General features: G+C 41.9%; 1 protein-coding gene across 3 annotated transcripts in view; it reads left to right on the forward strand.

The window, feature by feature from the left end:
* Nucleotides 1–9,164: 9,164 nt before the first annotated feature.
* Nucleotides 9,165–21,780, forward strand: part of lancl2 (LanC lantibiotic synthetase component C-like 2 (bacterial)) — a 41,066-nt gene continuing 28,450 nt past the window's right edge. The window contains exons 1-2 of one of the 3 annotated variants that reach the window (XM_064331298.1): nt 9,165–9,646; nt 10,538–10,874. In XM_064331298.1, coding sequence (XP_064187368.1) covers nt 10,707–10,874 — 168 coding nt within the window. In that variant the 5' untranslated portion in view covers nt 9,165–9,646; nt 10,538–10,706. Of the gene's footprint in view, nt 10,875–21,780 lie in introns of all 3 variants that reach the window. The other 2 variants (XM_064331299.1, XM_064331297.1) reach the window with 2 other exon arrangements.

Consider the following 21,780-nt stretch of genomic DNA (forward strand, 5'->3'; position numbering starts at 1 on the left):
CTTCATTTGAAATGAAATTGATTGCGAGACGTTTTAGGGACGATTGCAACACAATGTGCCGTTAAGCTTGCACACTATCAATTGCTTTGATTGATTTCTTGACAGTACCAATTATGGGCCTGGCGTTTCAGGTGTTGCATTATATAGCAGGACACCTAACTAGAGCAGAGAGGAAATTGGCCATATCCCTCTTCCAATACTGACTACAGATGCAAACTGCATTTTCTGTCAAGACATTTCTTTCATTTCCATTTTCACAGATTGAACAACCCCTGTCGATTTATTTAAACCCTGTAAATTACATTTGAGATGCAGCCTATCACACTCAAAATAATGAAATATTGGACTTACATAACCCAGGTATGTCAACAGGTTCCACATAACAGCATCAAAATTGCATCAAAAATCGCATTGAAGTTGGTTTAACTAAATTACAAAAATTTTGATACTACTCTGTCACGAGGAACCTGGTGAAATAGCAAGGATAAGCGTTTGGATAGATAATAGATGGATGGATGTTGCTCCTCATTTGCCAAAAAAGAGGCCAACAGCTGCAAAAGAAATTTCAATCAGTGTAAGTGGCCTAACAATTGGGTTAGTATTAACCTACTGGCCATGGCTACGGGATATGGTTCAAATACAATTCTATAGGGGGAAAAAACTAGATCAACATTCTTAGATGCATAATTTATTGTGGGTCATTTTGTCCGTGACGGAGTTCCTGGCTGCGTGCTCCTGTTATTTTAGTGTGGTCTCCGGAGATGCGAGACAGCTCCGGCTTCTTAAGTGTTGCGTGGTGCGTCGGAAACCCGGGGAAGTCAATAGCGAAATGAGGAAATCGATGGTTGAATCATAAACAATATATCCGCCTCATTACAATGAACATAGTGCAATGATTAAACTGTAAGCCGCGTCAGTGTTAATCCCTGCTGTTGAAGGGCTTTAGCAGGCCAGGATCCCAACAGCGAATGAGAGGTCAGTAGTATCATGAGGATTAATAACGCTGCTGACTGTTGGAAGAATCATCCATTTCACAGCAGTAGACTTATTTTACAAGTATGATCGGTTACAGGAAGAGAAAGCAACATTACCCGGTGGTGCATTATCTTGTAACGACAAGGTTATACACATTGCATGTATAAACTACACATTGCTACTGGAATAAACCATTTCTTATTTTACATTTCTTCAAATAGCCTAGGACTAGGACATTGCTAAAATATTAAACTCATGAAACTTTGAAAATAATTTTATGGCAAAGATTCATTTCTCCTCTATGTTACCCCTGCAGAAAAGGCCAGCTGGGATTCTAAGATAGTTTAAGATGGTGTAAAATAGCTGTTTTTACTTCTTGCTAGTCATAGCTACTCCGTTGCATGTCAAAGCTGGTCTCTACCGGGACAAATGTGATTAAACTAGTACAGTATGATGGTGCTCAAACTGGTGAACTAGCAGACACATTAGGCCAGTCAGCTGGTTGACAAACACAGCTAAAAAAATGTGTTGAAAACACAGCTAAAACCAGCGTGACCAGTTCAGGCTGGTTTAAACAGGAATTTTCAGCAGGGACGATGCTGACCAACAGTTTTCAACCTACAGCCACTAACCAGTTCTGGCCTAGAAAGCCCGGTGGAATGAGAAAACAGTGTATTCCGTTGCTTTAATTGATCGGTAAGTGCTGCGTAGCAGTAAAAACCACAGACCCTCCGGCTCTGGGCAGACCAGAGCTGGGAATCCATTAAGCTATAGCCTACATTTTCTGATGCAATACTAGAAAATTCAAGTTTGTGGACTATGGAATTTTACACTGTAATCGAAAGGTGCAACACACTGAACTGCAGAAAATATCATGTTCTGGTCAAAATGTCTGGTAGTAATGTAGATGGTGTGGAGAAATCTTAGCAATGGTCTGTTTGGCTACATCCCACTTATATTTTCTGTTCAAGCAGAGACTGCTCAATCCTCCACTGATGAAATCACCAAGAGAGGGCGCTGTTGCCTACAAGTCGGCGGATTCTGCTTCAAGGTATTCAACATCCATTTTTGAATATTTCACATAGAAACAAAGAATTGCCTCTAAAACAAGTTCTCCAGTTCATCCAGTTTTCATTTTTCTACATTATAAAGTGAAAGGCTGACAACTGGCATTTAAGATTAGAAACGGTGATAATTATCCTATTTTTTGTAAGACATCCTTAACTATGTTTTGCTGTTTTATGCTTTTGTTTTTCACTAGAAGGTTATAATAGGGAGAGAGGGAGAGGAATATTAAATTTGCAATGAACTCTATTCAATGATAAAATAATATGTGTATAATGTGTATTATTGGTAATATTACAATGGCCACAATTAACGAGGTGCCTTCTTTCCATAATGACTCTTTTGCTAGTGTTTGGAAATGTAACACTTTTTCCCACACTGGCTGTTTTTGTTGTATTTATAAATTGAACAGTCATGATAACATGAATGAATACTTGTGTCATTAAGTCTTTAGAAGTGGTATACACTTTTTTATGTTTACAAAAGCCTGAATCAGTGCTGTGTCTCTGTGCTCCTTTTAAATTATTATTTAATCATGAGTCAACTTGAGGTGTTGCTCCAAGCTTGTCAAATAACATATTCAGTTGTGAATAACTACAACGTACATTTGGGTACTTTGGAATATCACGTGCTTTGCAGAAATACACACACTGAGAAGTAATGAGGAGGCTTGCTTGGTAATACAGATTCTGAATAAATATACAATTTTGTAGGATTCTGTTAATCAGTTTAACCTCCCATTATATGTGCTTTTTCTTCAAACTAACCTTTTGAATTTGCTAGCTTTTGAACACGACTCACAGAACAAGAGGCACAATTAGGCTAACCAAACGTGCATATGCTAATAGATAGGTCCCTCTTGTTCATCTCCACAAACATCCGTCTTTGATTTTTCCACTAATTAGCGACAGAGACAAGAGATAGAGATGCCCGTGTTTAATCTTTGGGGACATTTTACTAATTAAAAAATAGATTTTATTTTGTTCTTGTGTACTGCATAATGGATGGTGGTCTATTTGTTGAGCTTGGTACAAAATATGTCTTCAGACATATTGTAGAGTTATTGACTGTAAACAACATGCTCTGTTCATTTTAAGCTGACTTTGTTAACAAGGAATATTCATGCATCTTATTTTTAAAAGCTATTTATGAACTTACAACAATACTTTGTGACTCACTTACGGTGAACATTGTCAAGAAGAAAAATTGGCACAAATAGTCACATTTTTAAATTGTGTAATTATTAAATAATTACGGTATTTAGTACCACAGAAACTTTGAGGGCACAGAGTTTTGTATTTATTGTAGCTGATACCAATATCAAACCTTACGCATAAAATTCACACAAAACTGATCAGAACTCACCACCTGATACATTATATTTCATCATTAACTTTAAAATGTCCTTAGCGTTTGTACTGCTTGTGTCTGCTTCTAAAGCACATTACATTTCTTTATGAGGTACAGCATTGCCTTGAAACATCCGTTACCATGGAGTCTTAGCATCTCTTGTAAAGATCACCACACTTAATTGGATGGGTTCTGCAGCTTGGGCACTGTGCACTGGGTTTTGGAAATCATAGTTCGAGCTACAGAAAGGTGAAATCAGGACTCCTTTCTCTTGAGCTGCATTGCTCTGTCTTGGGGCTCCAGTAACATTGGGAGTCCTGCAGCGGGCAGTGGCGAAATGAATGAGCGAGTGCTTGTCTCTCTGAAATTTCTGCCTCTTCTGTGGGGATGGGGGGGGGCAGGGAGGGGAGAGATGGCTACAGAGAACATGGTCGTGTGCGCAATGGCAAGGGGTTTAACAAATCAGACCAGCACTCCTGTGAGATGGAGTTAATGCAATTTACAGCGCATGGCAGTTCTCCCCCGCTTTTAAATGAAATGTTTTGAGACTTATGGGCCATAAGCAAGCCTTTATATTACTCAGTTTTATATTGTGCAGGCTGCATGGGAATTTCAAGGATGTCTTTTTTAAATGATAGGAAGCAAGCCCAAGATGTTTTATGCACTGACAGATGTGGACTCCAATGTTCCTGTCATGCTAATCTGCTTGAAATGCATTCCTGTTCATTGATCTTTCTCTAGTCCTCTGTGGGGCATTTTCACTTAAAAAAAGAAAGAAAAGAAAAACATATTTATGGGTTACTGCACAGGCCTGGAATGATTAGTGTTCAAGGGCTCACTGCTATGGTAAGTCAAACAAATGACTTCATAATGACAGTAACCTCAAAGCAGAACAAAACTTCATTCAGACATGCTCAGATTGTGATGACGGAACGCACATTGGAGCAGACTGGGTTGGGGTACTGTATATATGTACGTACGTACGTGCGTCCTTGTGTGCGTATGCGAGTGTGCATGCGCATGTTCCTAAGCATATCAGGGCTGCCAGAAAAGGATAGTAGTGTGGGATGGTATTCCCAGCCCATTTTTTATGTCAGCACATCTCTCAGTTAATTGGAGATAATTGAACTATCCCTGAATAAATTGTGTCATCTCACACCGCGAGTTGAGAGATATTCTCATCCACCACCACCACCCCTGGTTTGACAATTTATCAAGAGTCCTGTCCTGACCAGTCTCAAAAGGTTGCCTGCAAAACATTGGGATTTTCAAAAATGGAGAGCTCCGTATTGCGGTGTTACATTGCTGTGCCTATATGTGTGTAAAAAAAATTTCTCTCTGTTTGTACTGCACATACCCAATTCTGAAATGATTCTGGCATCCTTGGTGTATACGCGCATATGTATAAGAAGGCTAAGGAATTTGTGTTTAATAAGCCAATTAGTACATTTAAGAGAGACAGTTTTGACTACTGCTGTTTCATTTTCAGATTGTAGAGAGAATGTTCCAGAGATCTTACATAGGGGGCCCCTGACATAAAGAGCTCATAAATAAAACAGCTGCTCCTTTTGCATTATGCTTTCTCTACGTCCTTTTTCCACCACACTGAAAACAGGAGCACGGCTCTATTATACAAGGATCAGAGAGCATGTATTTATAAATGTTCCACGACGAAACCCGTCCATTGTTATGCAGATCAAACCTGTCCTGCTTTTGAATGAGCCCCATTTAAAAACCGAGCGCCCGAACATGTCCGGTAAATTGATAGCGGTGACCTTTCGCAGCACGCGCGGATCGACCGAAGTGCTGTTCCCTGCAGCGGTAAGAGCAGAGCGGTGGTGTTTGTCGCGAGGTCGAGTGTTGAAATCCTCCGTCGCCGCTGCGGTTGCCGCAGGATTACTGTGTCCCGCACAACCTTTCCCGATTGTAGCCGGCTCCCAGGCTCCCCCTCTCCGATTGCGGATGGAACTGCCTTCCCGATTGTCTGACCTCATCCAGCCTTCGGGCTGCATCACACTTCAGGTCATATCACGAGCGAGTCCTTCCATCGGCTATGTGGAGCTGATGAATGAATGAATCTGAAATTTATATTAGATTTTTTTTTTACACCTATGTTCTTCTAAGTTTTCTCAATTGAATATTTGTAGGTTCATTTCAATGATCCTACACATTTTCAATCGAGAAATCCTAAAGATATATATATATATATATATAGGTGTAACAAATTGAAGTAAAATTTTAGGTTTATCTAATATAGCAGTTTCTCAGTGTGAATTGTTCTTACATTTCTACTTAATTTATTGCAGTTTTTGCATTTACTGTTGGATTCTGCTGCTGTTTAAAGTACATTCAGCGATTCTGTTTACCCTCATTGTCATGCTGTTGTCATGGTATGTCTTCTCAGGACTGTGCACCAACGGCCGTTTATAGCGGACATCATATGCCCTCCTCCATCACGGTCTATTTCTTCCTGTCAGCCTGCTACCCATTCAGGTCATCTGCAAACACACGAGTTCTGAGTTTTTATTTTAAAAAGTGCATTTCAGCCATTTTGTCTGACAGTTTTAGAAAGACAAAAGACGTTTTGATCGGTAAACACTGCCTGTGTTAAATGGATTTTTTTGCTGCTTGCCACTCCATCACAGAGAACATTTGGTCTTTGCAAAGGTGTGCTATTTATATTGCGTATCTGATAAATCCATTCAGTGCACACATTCTGTTTGGCATCTTGCCATTTGGAAACCCACAAACAAAAATATTAATATAAATATATATTTAGCGGTCAAAGAAAAGTACTTTAGTGAGTGGTACTACAGAACTGCCTCCCACTAGCATAATCCAGCATTAATGTGCTAGAGCAATGTCAGATTTCATAATCTCAAGGGACTCTGTCCATTTGTATCAGCCTCACAGCTTCTAAAAGGCCAAGTCTGCATCTAAATTGATTTTAATTCATTCTGAATTCATGCTGCTAGTGCAAACATTAATTTTGCATATCCATATATCCATCATCATTGTAACAAGTCAGTGTTTTGTGGCATAATACTGAATAAATTGGGATTAAATCATGTAAAGCAGACTTTCCTACAACTCTAAATATAAATGTATCAACCTGACAAATAAATATATATAATTTCCTCTGGGGAATTGCATAGATCTTCTAATGTTTGATTGATCAGCTGCCATTAATTATAAATAAATACAGGTTGTCACAGGCTGTACAGTGGTTGTCATTTTGCCTCTGCATACATTTTCAAAATGTTTTCAAATGTCAGAAAAGTGACTTGTATTGCAGTAAGCCATATTGTTCTCTTCTTTTCAAGATGGAGTTGTTTTTCTTCCTCACGCCAGAATATGGAGTCTAATTAGCTTTCAAGGTCAGAGCGAGGTGAATTAGTGCCCATCTTCTGTCTCTTGCCAAAGCACCTGAAGGCACAGTTCAGCGGAGAACCATCTGCTCCACTCCACCAGCTTTCCTCTCAGCAGTGCCACCTGCCTTTGGTGCCAGGCTCTGGCCTGGAAATGGGGGATTATTAGTCCTGGGGGGTTTTTCACAAAGCAGGATCACTGAATTAGCTGGACAGCTGCACTGAGTAAAACCTGGAAAAGCTTGTTTTACTTCACTCCATGTTCCAGATTTGGGAGGGTTTCGGGTTTCACTCAGTGCAGTTATCCAGCTAACTCAGCAAGCCTGCTTTGTCAAATGGGGGTCCTGGACTCTTGAACACCATACACCACGGGATTCAAGTAATAGAAACGCTTCCAGAGATTCAGGCATCACTTTCTATGCATACAGTACAGTACAGTATAATAATAGTACAGTATAGCATAATAAGCCATACTTTTTCAGCCTGTTTCAACTTTAGGGAAACATGTACAATGTCTTGCAGTCTTGACAGATTAAACACATGGCAGAGCAAATATCCAAGGGTCATTAGAAATATTTAAAAGAGTATTTGAATACAAATAAAAATATTGTCACACTAAAAAATAAATAGAATTTTATTATCATAATTTACCATTTGGCTTTACATGAATATGCTGAGGCTTTCCTCAAGAAAACATACAAACTTTAAAGTGAAAATTAAGGTAAAGGAGCTGAATATGAATATACATTTGCCATACTCGCATCCCACTATATGGCATGACATGGCTCTGTGTTTTGCCTATGAGCTATGACCAACCTTATGCATCAAAATGTCAGATGCTTTGGAGAAAGCTCATTAGTAATTACCCATGTCTGCTGTACTTGCTGATTGACAGTGCGCTAAATGTATTTCAGTGTCTGCATGCCCTGCTTACATTCAATAACAATTCATGTCTTTAGAATGGCACCATGGTATTTAGGGATGTACATCTGAGGTCTGACTTAAAATGTATTTATACATTTAAATCACACCAGCTCTGAGTCATTCAAGCAGGGCATAACCAATGAAGCCCTTTTAGCACAGTGATGATGATGCTTATGCTTGTATCTGTGCTGTAGGGAATACCTCTTATGTGTCTGCACATCATGATTAATTCAAGAGTATTTCTGTTGCACAAACTTGGAGCAGTCAGCCAGAAGCATAACCACTTTGCCGGGTTAAATGGAAGTTATTCCTTCCCTTTGATACATGGAATTGTAATTTGGAATTGCAAGAATTCGATTGTAGCATGTGCATTGTATTATCATAATTGAGGAATTCTTTCTGAGTAGGCTCACATTTAAAATGTGGGCCTACACGTGTGCCCGCTGACAAGGCCAGTAGAATTTGGAATACGTAATTAATTAATATGGAATAGGAAAAGATAAAGGGAGAAGGCTGAGGTTATCGGGAGGTGTGCCTTTGTGTGACTATATTGGGTTGGGGTAGACGGGGGGAGTCACACGCACTGCAGCACTAACATTGTGTGCGACGCACATTTTACCTATTTCTTAGTCTATTGTGACCCCTCGGGCGCGCGCTTGATCTTGAGTTGGTGGAACTTCAGCGCTATTTTATTGCTCGGCTGAATACGTTTCAGGGACCACGTGCACTGTATAAATTACCGTCCGTGCGCATTTCTAACGATTGCGACTGAACAAGGAGTCTCTAGAAGCCCTCTGGCGAAATTACACAGGCTACTGTCTATCATTCTTGCGCAGTAAGCTGTGTCTATCTTTCTGCCTTTCCACTCTTTTAGCCAATATAAAGGCTAATTGCATTGTGGAACATATCCTAATCTCGCCTATATTATATTTTCAGACGCGTAGTGCACTATCAGAAGCATTTGACATTCCCGTGCTTTGCATCCGATGTATCCACTGGTCCATTTCCACTGGTTGTTTCTACTCAGGTTTCAGGAATGTTTAGTTTTACAATGCACAGAACCAACTGCATGAATGACATGTTGGGTAAATATTTAATCACCTCTAATAAATGCGTTTTAGCTGTTACTAAGCGACGATCGAAGGTCCCATATGAAGAGCTACAAAAAACAATGGCATCACGGCTGTTAACGTTCCAATTAGTTTGTGACAATATAGGCTGACATTATTAATGCGACAATTATTCTAAAATATCTAAATTGCATTAAAGTTCCTGGTGAGGTTTATTTATGTACACTTAACATCACCAGGATCTACAGCTAATCACAGAAGTCATTATTATTTATATAAACAGGAAATGCACGAAGAATGCAAAGAAGAAGAATAAATGGTATTGTCCGGCAAAATCACGTGCTCTGTCAATGAAAAATAACGAATTAAAGGAGGTTTATGGGTTTGTGTGCTGTTTAATCCGCAAGCGTGCAGCAAATCAGTAGCTGCAGCATCACCATCTGTTTCCTCTGAAGCCGTGACTCAGTTTTGTCAAAATTGGCGAAAGACATCTGCTTTTTTGCTGGTCTGGTGGCATCGACTCACCCCCAAAGCTTGTCAAACGCTAGGATTTCTGAACCGAAAGACCACTCGCACCGTCTACGACAAGGAAAGCCGGAGCCCGGAAATAGCCTACTACAGGGGAGATGCTCTGCTTATGTTGGATTTTCTGAAGACACAGATCAACCGTGTATTACTCTTATTGAATTAATAATTAACTAGTTAATCGTTGTAGCCTACAGTTTCTCGGCGGTGTGATTCGGACGGAAATCATAAAGAAATTGATGGACGTGCTTTAGACTACTAGAGCCTGGGTGCTGTAACAACTGAAACCAAGGCTATGTCTGTGTTTAATGGAGCGTTTGGAAAACGGGAGAGATTTTCTGGTTAAAGGACTTAATTTTCCAAGTATTGGTGAGCCTGACTTGCACTTTTGTTTATTTGTGTGTCCATATGTATACGGTTATTCTAGACGGCTATTTTTCTGCTGAGGATGCGCACGCCGCCGAACTGCTAAGCTTGCTTCAGCCTAGATAGATTACTGTTGCATTTCAGTCTTCTGAAATTCATCTGAATAGACTACACATTGCTTAACGTAGATCTCGTTGACTGAACAAATAGCCTACATAAGAAAATGTGATTGAACATACATGTGCACTCGCTTCGAATTCTTTGCTAACGTTTAGAGTTTTTCATTGTCTTAACTAGTCGTCGTGCACCATCAGAATAGCGCTATTTCAGTTTATTTGACGATGACTAGACTAGTTTATAGACATTTAATGAAATAAATATTTGACAATACATTATTCAAAATAGTCTAAATAGTAGTTTGCAGTTGTGTGTGATAGAATGGATAAACTTGTCTGTACTTTTAATGTTTTTTTTTAATTCAAGAGAACAACCTTTCTCTGTATGGTCATTGTATATGCACAAAAGTGGTACTTATAATATGTATTTCCAGTGTTTTGGTAATGAAATGAACCAATTACAATAGTAGTGGACTCTTTATCTTAACTTGAGTAGGCCGACTTTAAAACTTTGAGGAACTTACTGTGTCGTAGAGTTAATTTGAAAAACGAATATCACATTAAAACACTATAAAAGCTATTTTAGCGTCGATAAATCGTAGTTGTACATTAAACTGACATACTGAGTTTATTTCAAAAGGCTGAAGCATTTTGTCAAAACTGAAGTTTAGATTTAGACTTTACATTTATGCATTTGAAATCAAATGACCACATCTACAAATGAATATTGCTTTTTCTTTTGGCTTTATGGTTTAAAAATCTCCTCCCTTCCTTTCAGTACTGCCTTCCAGATATTGACCAGCGTTGACTGTGTTCCATTCAGAACCACTGTCTCACGGCTAATATTTGACAGGTCTCTGTGTGGAAAACGCGTTTTCCTCTTTACTCCCAGGCTGACTGCTGTAAGAGAGCCTTTATAAATTTGTCCTGTGCGAGTTGCCGTAGAGATGGGAGATAACATGTCTAAAAGGTTGAAACTGGTGTCGGGATCGGATTCGGAGATGGAAGAGCGAGCGTTTAACAACCCTTTCCCGGACTGGGATCAAGGAGCCTGCACAACATCCAATTCAGGAACAGACAGTGACTGCAACGACCCATTTGACGGGAATGGAAAGGTCAGAACATTTCATTTAAATCGAATATTACGTGAGACCTAGATACGATATTTGGCCAGCTAGTCTAGCTAGCTAGCTTGCTAAAGTTACATGCTTGCCAGGGAAAGCTGTCGTGTAACGTCTTAGCTAGCTATTGATAACTAAATATCACCGATTACAATTGTTTATCTGTTAGTTATATATTGCCAATAAGCTAGTTTGCTAACTTGCTAGTTAATCTGTTAACAAAACCGCTGTCAGGCCTGTACTGGGCTAGCTGCAACGAATTCCCTGTAGCCTAATTAAAAACAAAAAGTAGGCTAGCTAATCTAACAATTACTTGGCAGTTGGAAAGCGATTGAAATTGGATTTATTGATAACGTAAGGTATGATATAACGTTACGGAAACCAAAGATAACTAACAATATTTATCTGGCTAATCAATGTGTTGCACACAAAATAGTTGCAAAAAGTAGTAAGTTTCTGTCCGTGTACCACTTTTCCATTATGAAATGTCAATCTCTATCAGTAGTTTACGCATATTTATCGGACATTTTATACGAGTTCCATTACCACAATAGTACCATTCATTGTACACTTTCTTTTTGCTTTAATCTGTTTTCTAAATTCTGCCAAGTGCATCGCCTTAATAAGATCGTGAGCTAGCAGATAGTGAGCTAGCAGCTAGCAGCTAGCATAACTGCAGTTGGGCTCTCGTTTATGCAACTAAATCCAGAGAGGATGGCTACTCCTGCTGAATGATTGTCCTCCATAATTAAATACTGCCACCAAGATAAGGAGATTACCAGGAGATATTACTCTCTTTTTGTAGTAACGAGTGCATTTTAGGGGTCATTTTTTACATGATGCACTTTAATCTTGGTATTGTAATATTTATTTCAACTAAATCTTGTAATAAAACCAATAGTTGGTCGTGGCACGTCTTATTTGTATTTGCGTGTGTGCGTATGTGTTTGTTTATTTGTTTTAACTGTAATTTTTTTTATTTGTAATGTAGTGGCCGAGCCTTCAGGCCACAATAACCACTGTCCGTGGTTCTGAAGCCGCCATACATTTCTCAATGAAACTGTGAAACTCGTTCCGTTTTGTGAATGCCAGTTTGCTGCCAAAATATGAAGAATGTGTGCACATGAACATCACATTCTTGGCTCGGTCGTGGGGTATGGTAACAGTTGAACTTTTCTGAAACTTGAAGGGCCTACATTGTTCTGGTAAAGACCTTCCTTATGCTGCGTTCACGTGGATCTTGGTAGAAGGTAGACTTCAAACCGGATGCCAGTATAGTGGACCACAGTACAACAGTAAAATTCGATTAGGACGGCAAAAAATATCGTGAATGACAACGACAGACTGCACTTGCGTTGAAGTTGAAAAATCATTAAACCCTTATATTCAACGGAATTCTAAAACGGGTATTTTTCAGAAAGCAGAATTACTTGGTTAGCTATCCAGAATTACTTGGATAGCTACGCTGAGTAGAACCCAAGTTCCATATTTGGGAGGTTTCTGGGTTTTACACATAGGAGTTATCCAACATCCAACTCTGTAATCCTGCTTTGTGAAACAGGGTCTGGGTGTGACACAACATAAAACAACACAACATGGACATGGAAGACAAGAAATCAATTTTGCTGCCTTTTACTCCAGCATGCATAAAGAGCTGTACCAAGCACGATCATCCTTTTCCTATCCATGTTGGAAATGGCCCGTATTATAGGACAATCACAGAGCAACATCACCACGGCAACATATATTTTATTTGCCATTGTGCCCTCCTGCCTATTTTTTCCCTGTACCATCGCAAAAGTTCAGTTGTCTAATCTGCTGTCTACCTTGATCCGTGTGAACGCAGCTTTAATCCCCCTTCCGTTGTACCTACGGTGATGATGAGCTTGTGATAAATGAAGCCGTGTTGTCCGCTTCCTGGTAAGTGAGGTTGAGAGGAAATTAGCTGGACGGAGTCCAACTGATTAACAAGCCTGCCTGGAAAAGCCAGGCCTCTCTCCTGTGAGGAATTAAACGGACATTAAAAAAACCATTCCTCCCCAAGGAAGGTAATTGAATATCTCCAAATGAGGCTTTTGTGTGAATCTTTTCATTCCTGCTAGTAGCAGAGGGTAGGATTATGAATCATGAAACAATTGGAGTCTGTTGTAATGTCTCAGAGCAAGGTATTGTGTTTGTGGAATCATTTAACCTCTTTTTTATCGGACTAAAAATACCCCCCAACCTTAATAATGTGGCACCATCTTTTTACTGGAAAGTTATAAAATGTGCTGAATTTAGTTGAGTATTGGCTTCAGTGACTATGTGATAGTGAGACATACCTCAGACATTGCTATTCCCTCAACAAATACATATGCCCTATACTTGATTGGCTGCTTTCCTATGCTGTTTTAAACGTTTGTTAGCTTTCTTCAAGCTGAGTCAGAGCTTTTGTAAGCTATGTTCCCATCTGATGTTGACCTTGCAAGCAAGACAGGCCCAGGGTTAGCGTTTTGTATGAGGGCATTCCGTTTAATCTGGAGCTTTTGGTTCAAAAGAGACTACCAGTCCGGTTTGGTAAATGTTTCTTAAAGTATAATTAGCAGTTAATTTACTGAAAATGGAACATGGCACAGCTCGCTATGGACTCCTGGTATATTGGGGCAGTCTGACTGTACAGCCTAGAGCTATAATGAATAATGACTCTTGAAATGGGGCATGCAGCATTTAACTTTGAGTCTCAACTTACAGCTCTGACAGTGGTGTTGACTGGGTTGTTAGATTGGTAAAGTGGATGGGTAAATTAAATGATAGGTTAAGTTGGGGGAGTGAGGTGCTTATTGGGTTAGAGCACACATGCCAGACGCCTGGAGGGTTGCAGTGTCTGCTGGTTTTTGGTGTGTTTCAGCGTCTGTGGTCTGTTGATTGGCTAAAGAACTCACACACCTTGTTCTCAAGGTCTTGATTGGCTGCTGATTGAACGGAAGTCACAAACACCTGCAGACACTGTGTCCCTCCAGGATTTGAGGGTCACACCTCTGGGTTTGGGTGTTAGCCAGTGCATGTCACAATGACTGGTGACAACAAGTTTCTGATGCTGAAATGAACTAGAACACGTGCCCTTTGCTGTCCCAGTAACCTCTAGTTTAGCAACAGCCTAGAAGGGTTGTCAAACTTAATCCCTAGGGGGCTGCAGTGTCTGCAGGTTTTTGTGTTTTCTTTTCAATCAGCTGCCAATTAAGGCCTTGAGAACAAGGTGTGTGGATTCCATATTGCATTCCATATTGTTGTAAATCATAACAAGCTGCCGAGCTACCATGTCAGCAGGCTTGTTTTGGTAGCTACATCAGACCTACAAGTTTTTGGGGTTCAGATGTAAAGGCCTCAAATTGGGAGCATAGTACACAAATGCATGAATGTGAACCATGGCATAGGATTTATCAAGACCGACTGTGCTGGTGAATTCACTTAATCGGGTCTTCAATTATGCAAGGGGGCACAGCCGCGGCTGCTGTGTTGCTGGAAGGTGACATCTTTGCCAATGGTGATGGGCAAATTTGATTGGACAGTAATTTCCTCTCGAGCATTCCTTTCAGAGATGTTCAGAGGAAAAAAAAAAAAAAACGTTGAAACATATGGGCTCCCGGGTTATGCAATAAGATTAATATTTGATGAGGTAAAAAATTACCTGGAACTACAAAACGTTCCAGTTCCAGCACCATGGCTGTGTCTCTTCAGGCTATAGTCCGTAATGGCTTTAGGCTCATAAGAATTTATAGTGCTCCCAATTTTCCACTGCTCTGTCTGTTCAATAGTTTTTTATCACCACATTCACAAGACAAGCTTTTAATAGTGATAGCAATATATATGTAAGCTATGCACTTGTGTCTGTGCTTTACTTTTAGCAATACCTTACTAGTAGACATGATTTTTCACTACAATCATTGTAGATTGTGGCAGTCTTAGTAAATCTGTCGTTTAGTGTACAGTTTTATTCACTTATAGCCTTTTGGAAATTAGTGTTAAATGCTACATGAAGATGTGTAACAATGCTGATGTGATGGCTCATATTTTGAAAAATGAAAAATTCTCTTTGTGTATAGCATTTTCGTATGCTGTCTGGGTTAATGAATTATGGTGCTGATATTACATGTTTTATCTACATGTTTTATTTTCTTCTTTTAACATCTCTTTCAAAACTCAAAGAGTGTTGTTGCTTTGTTAAAGCCTACTGTCTGTCAGTAGGCTAAACACTGTTTAGCCTACACAAAAATAAGCTTTATCAGTTCAAGGTATTATTCAGTATTGTGACAATGATGACTATGAGCAAATTGGATAAGGTTTGGTACTATATTAGGTGAGGTCGTTGGTGAAGTGAGGTGGCTGGATAACTGAGGTCATATGGTTGAGCACTTGGGTTGAACCCCTGGCCTCTAGATCACTTGAGATATTTATGTGCGGTATAAAATCAGATTCAAGTTTTAGATGGGATATAACCATAATTCAGTTCCTATCAGCCGGCTAATGAAAGAAAATAAAAATTTTGGAAATATAAGTGAACTGTGGTTATTGAATGATGTTTGAAGTCCACCAGTTAAAAAAGAACTGCCTGTTCTTTTGATAGCAGCGCTGCACCAGAAAGGGCGTTAAACTGTCAGAGTCGGTCACACAGTTCCCAGCGAACTAAAACTAGCACTTGAATGGCGAAAGGCTCTATAAAGTGTCCTTGTAAAGCTGATTTACTCCTCTCTGTGCTCATCCTTGGCTGAGGCGCAGGGCTACATGCGGCGTCGGCCATGTTTGGGTCTGAAGTGAATGGCGCTCGGGGACCGATGAAACAAAGACTGCTGGCCATCTCCTGGCATCATGGGTACTTGCCGTTGAGTTACTGGTCCTCGCCAGGCACAAAAATGTTTCTCCGCTTCTGCTCGGTCACGGACCTTTCCTTGTTGAGACCTTTTGAGAGAGGTGGAGCGGATCTGAAGGAGGCGGAAGCAGGTCAGCAGACGCTCTCTGAGGTTTGACCTGTGGTTATTCTGAAGTTTAGAGAAGGAGAACAGGAGAATGAGAGGTTTCACCCTCCGTTAGGGAGGTTGATTTTGGTGACAATTCTTTTTGCAGTTTGAAATTTAAAGCCTTTTTTCAAGGAGAGCAGGCAGTTTTCCCTCCTTATGTTGTTTTTACACTTTAGTCAGACAGAGGGAATTCAGAGAGGGTTACAATGGAGATGGGACCACAGTACAGAATGTGCCATCGTGGGGAATCATGTGTATGAGTCGACTGCCCTGTATCATTACACTATTCCTGTAGTCGAGTGTTCAAAGTGGTACCAATTGATTATGGTCAGCTAGCTAGGCTAGTTAGTTAGTCTAGCTCATTAGTCTACTTTTCAGGGTTATGGATCATAATGTTGTTGATGTGGTTTTTTTACCTGGGGATTCAATAAGATAGAAGAAAATGTCAGGGAATGATACAGTACCTCAAGCCACTGTTGGAGTTGGATCATTTGTTCACTTTGTAACCGCATAAGAACAGCAGTCGAGTCCAGTTCGGTTTATTATGCCGAACTACCTCTGGTCTTTAGGAACTAATGAGTGAATGTAATTTGCTGACATTGTCATTTATTAAAATACTAAAATAGCAATTATCTGCAGTGGGTCCCTATTCGTAACAATGGCCGACGCTGGTTTGTTTTCCACCTCACTAGTCTCCGCCTACGTGCCTATGACACATTACCAACTGGGTCTGTAAAGAAACCTTGTTAACCTCCACTTGCCGGAAACCGTAACTCTCTTTCCTGGCATGGCGTGGAGTCAACAGGCGTCTCGCCCAGCTTGTGTTCCTGTCTAGTGAGCCGAGCCCGATGGTGTCGAGAAGGTGTTGTTGTTTTGCGGTCTGTTGTGTCCAGTCCGTTGAATCTGACAGAGAAGCCTCTCACTATATCCCCCTTTCTGTAGTGATGGGGAAACGGGCTGGCTGCGGCCGTCAGGCCCCGCGCTGTCAAAGGCGGGCTTGGCTTCAGCGTCAAGCGTGATAGTGCAGCAATAAAGTTTTGGTTTTGATTAGGCGGCTACTGCCTCTCCCTTTCAGAGAAGCCTCTGAGCCTGGCCCAGGGAGGAGTCCGATTCCCGCGGTCTTGAGGCCTCTCCTGCCTGTCGAATTTCCGCTGTGGAAAGGCTGAATGTGGACGAGCAGGAGCAGGGATGCTGAAGAGACTGGGCGGGGGAGGGAAGACAGAATTTTAAGGCGGGGGAGGGTTGGGGTTGGAGGCGGGGAGGGGGGAGGGAGAGAGCGGCATTTTTTGGACATCCCTGGCAAAAGCCCCATGCCCTGGGGGACGTCTTTGCTCATTAAATTGATCGCTTGTCTCTGCTAGGCTGGGAGAGGCAGGCTGGACTTCAGAGCTTCTCAGTTAAAAGCATTTTTTTTCCCCCGCTGAGGTGTTTGGGAAGCCGATGGGAGGTGACCCAACTTGCTGTCGGGGCCCTGGCCTCCGCCAGATGGGCCCCAGGGACCGCACTTGCTGTCTGGGGTTTGTCCTCAGAGCCACTGCTGTCTGTCAAAGTGAATCCAGATGCTTGCTTACCAGCAATAAAATACATTTAGAAGGGAACGTCAGGTAAATTATTATTTTTTTGCTTTAGTGATTATTCTACTATGGGAAGGTTTAAAACCCATTTTAGATATCTTGCTTGCTACAGTTCTTAACATTACCCACAATTCCTTATTTCATCCTTACAATTATTTTGATTATTTTTTCATCATTGGAATAAAATATTCCCCTGATCTGTCGTTTCCCATTCCTGTTTCTATAGCTAAGGAATACAAAAATACAAAAGTACAAAATAATGCAGCATTTTCTTCCTCTTCAAAATAGATTTATTTCAGTTCTTTTTATGTTTTTATTGTTTCAAGGTCTGATCAAAAATCAATGAAGTAGTTATAGGCTGCAGTTGGCCCTGGAGAGCCGGTTGTCTGATATGGCAAACTGCTTATTCGCTGCAGTGCTCTTTTCATAGGGATATGAGAGGGAAAATATTTATTACAGCGGGGACGTGCTTGATTAATGTCCTGTGATAAAATGCGGACTCTATAGGCCGCTGGCGCGGAGAGAAAATGAACTTTGAATCCTCCGGGGAGCCATATTGCACCCTGCTCTTTTTCTCTGTGGCGCCCGCATGCTGTTCCTTTGTAGTCACGGATGGCTGTTCTTCGCATCCGCTGATTCCCCGTGTATTATTTCAAACGTATTAGATGTCACAAACGCTGTGGAGTGTACACAGTGAGAGGAATATAGATCTGCTGTGCATGAGCAGGGCGGAGTGCAGTTGTGCGTGTGTTGATGTTTCACCTAATGCGCTTATTTTAAAGCCCATGGGAGTTTTAGCTTAAGGGTGTGTACGCGTTCACGTAAGTATGTGTTTTTGGGGGTGCGCGTACTTGTGCAAGATCATGTGAGTGCGCACATGCCGGCATGTATGAGTGAGAGAAAGAGAAAGGACAGTATGCGCAGGCAGAGGCTGGGCTATCCTATCGGTTGGGCAGCTTGTTTCTTCGCTGACGCCCCCTCACCCCGCCCCTCGCCCCCCGCAGCGCTGTCGGCCCCGCCCGTGGGGGATTCGGATTCTGCCGATAACCTTTGGGAACGCAGTGCTTTCAGCGCCCGTCTCCTGGTCGTGCCTGTTCAGTGGGGCCCAGCGGCAGCTCAGCTGAAGGCTTTATCCCTCAGGATTATCCCTGTCTGTCCGGCCTTCCATTCCCGCGTAGCACTGACATGGACCCGCGACAGCGTTCAGTCTGCTCATTCCCCCCCAGCTCTCTGCTGGCTCGTATCATTGATGCTCGAAGCTCGGCATTTATTATGCGTGTGAAGGAACCACTTTCACAATGTCAAATTTAATAGATTGTGTGCATTTCTAAGAATTGTAAGGTGCCATTTATTTGCTTGTATACTGTATATAGCCAGTAATGTAGCTACCTGGGGCTGCACGGAAGTGCTTGGGCACTGTGATTTCCTATTCAGTCTAATGGAATGAATTGCTTTTAAGAACAGGATTATTAAGGTCAGGTAATTCTATTGATAAAAAAATACAGATGGACACGTGTGATTGGTTTGTATATTGTAAAGTAGTGTATGTAATACCTGCTAGGGTACTGCCCATAAACATGTCATCGCCTAAAAATGCATGGAAATCGTATGTAGTCCAGCATCTGTCTTGGAGATTTGTTGTGATTTCAGAACTGTAATCAGCTTTAACATGGCTTTAACTCTGAGGGAACAAAAACACGTGTGTGAATTTAAGGTCAGCAGAGGGTCCAGGCTTGTGATTTTTATGCTATCGCTCTGTAGCAGATTGCAGGCTGCCTGTTGGCGGATTATCTCCACGGCTCCTCTGCGATTTGCCATTTCCTTGTCTGGTTTTCTGGTCGCTGAAATATGACTTCACATTTTCATGCCCCAGTGCTCCAGTGCAGTGATGGGGACGCTGTGCTTTAGGAGGTTCTGTCTTTCAGATGAAACGTTACACCGTGGCCCTGACTCACTGTGGTCATTAAAGATCCCACGGCACTTATGGCGAAGAGTAGGGGGTTCCCCGGGGTACTGCCTAAATTCCCCACCCGGCTCTCTCAGCCTGCTGCCTAATCATGGGTTTAACTGGCCAAAAATGACTCTCACCCACTCCTCCTCAGCTGATGTGTGGTGAGCGTTCTGGCACAAAATGGCTGCCGTGCATCACCCAGGTGGTGCTGGTTGAGACGAGTTTCCCCCTCATCACTGTGTAAAGCGCTTGGTGTGAGAAAAGCGCTATGCAAATGCAAGGCATTATTATTTATTATTATTTGTGTCGGCTGCTGAGTTCCATAACAGTGCGGGGGAGTGGTGGGTGGGACTGAAAGAGGCTCTGCATTCGCTTGCTTTTATTCGCACGTCCATCACCGTGAGCCACACAGCCTCATCACAGCCGAGGTGGTGGCGGATCATTAAGCCTGGAGAGTGGGGCTAGCTTTGACACGCCTGTCTACCCATCGATCAGCTCACCTGCTGTCTGCTAGCAGCCTGCTACCGCCCAGTACAAAATGGCTGAGCATATCTGATTTTTATTAGTAACCATGTTTTATCCCACTTTCTCTTATTCCCAATCTGTAGTGCCAAATGTCAGCATTATTACCTGTTTGAGTATTGCCTGGTCAGAACCTGGGGTTCCGATAAAGCTCTCTGAACCAGTGCCTTAGTAAAATATGCCATTTTTGAGTTGTGACTGTTAAATATGTCCATTTCCTATGGTAGTGGTTCCCCCCTTTTCCTGGAGATCTGCTATCCTGTAGGTTTTCACTGTGACCCTAAAAAAGGCACACATCGTTCAACAGATAGAGATCTCATCGAGCTGCTAATTAGTAGAGTCAGTTGTGCCAAATTAGGGCTGAGGAGGGTAGATCTGTAGCAACAGGGTTGGGAACCACTGTCACTCAGTCAGTGTGACCATCACAGTATTGTCTGTCCTCGGGTCGGCACATAGAATTTATAATTTATGCGTGATTTTGCCCAGGTTTGTGTAGGTTACCCGTTTGACTGGGCCAAACCGGACTCGGGACACATTCCGGATGAATAGGATTTTGGTCCGAATTCTGCTCAGATCCGCACTGCTGCGGTAGGAGACGTTGCCCCGTCCGGCCCTGTGCGTTTTGAGACCCACGGAGGTTCAGACCGCCAAGGCAGTTTGAATCCGTGTGGCTTTTAAAATGCCTGCAGCCTGATCTGCGCATATTCCAATTTGTACGCCATCTCTGAACCTGATGATGTTTACAGGCATTGTTTTCTGTCTCAAAGCGGGTGGTTCAGCCCTGCGTCTCGGTACCTGGCTCCCCCAGTGCCATTGTGTGTGACGGTCACAGCCGCAGAATGACGCGTGTTGTTCCGTGGCGGCGTTTGGCGAAGGCGCGGCTCTTTGTTTGTTCTGTTGTTCTGCTGGCTCCGTTTCCACACTCTGCTTTTTTGGCATCGCGCGACGACCGACGTGACAACCGGCGTGTAGGAGAGACAGCGTTCTGAACGGACGGAGGATTCCAGAACATCCCAGATGAGCCGGTGATCGGCACTCGGATACGATGGTAGCTGGGTTTAAAGACGGGTCTGGCTTTGTGAGGTTTGTCATAGCGCTTCATAACCCAAAGGATCTTTCTCCTCCCTCTTTTCCTATTGGGTAAAATTACATTTGCATAATGTTTGTATCCTCTTGCATTGTGAGCTGCTCTGGATGAGAGCATCTGCCAAATGACTTGTGTATTGACACAACAAAAAAGACAGCAATGAATTGTGAAACGGTGGAACTTCACCACTACCCCACTTCACCACTACTGACAGTAATGAAATGGTTTTGAGTGAAAGCTTTGTGTGCAGTACTGTGTCCGGGTTTGCTTCAGTGCTTGGTAATTCATTACCGATGATGACTGTTACCCAGGTGTAGGTGTGCAGGCGATTTTTGAGTCATTTGAGTTATCCAACGTGTGCCCCAGGCCAAGATCAGGGGCAGTTCTCTCATAGCAGGTCATTCAGTTATCTGAGTTATGAGCATTATTGAGCGTGTAGCTCTTGTTTAACAAGCAGGTCTGGTACTATTCTCATATAAATGATTATCTGTGTACTGTGATGTAAGAAAATTCCAGCATATGTGTCCTATTTAACAAGCAGAGCTAGTCGTATGCCCCCGATATCTAAGACATTAGAAGAATTTAACATGTATCTCATTTAACCCTTTGAAGAGTATCTCTTTTGGAATGTTTTTTTTTTCTAAATTCGAAAGTGAGCGTTCTAGAACTCTGTTGCTTTCAGTTACCAGTAGTGATTGTTACATCAGCATGTTCAGTTAAGAACATTCTTCTCATTCATTTCTGATCTTATACCTTAAAGGGATAATGTGTG

The sequence above is a fragment of the Anguilla rostrata genome, chromosome 4, assembly GCF_018555375.3.
Source record: "Anguilla rostrata isolate EN2019 chromosome 4, ASM1855537v3, whole genome shotgun sequence".
Lineage (NCBI taxonomy): Eukaryota > Metazoa > Chordata > Actinopteri > Anguilliformes > Anguillidae > Anguilla > Anguilla rostrata.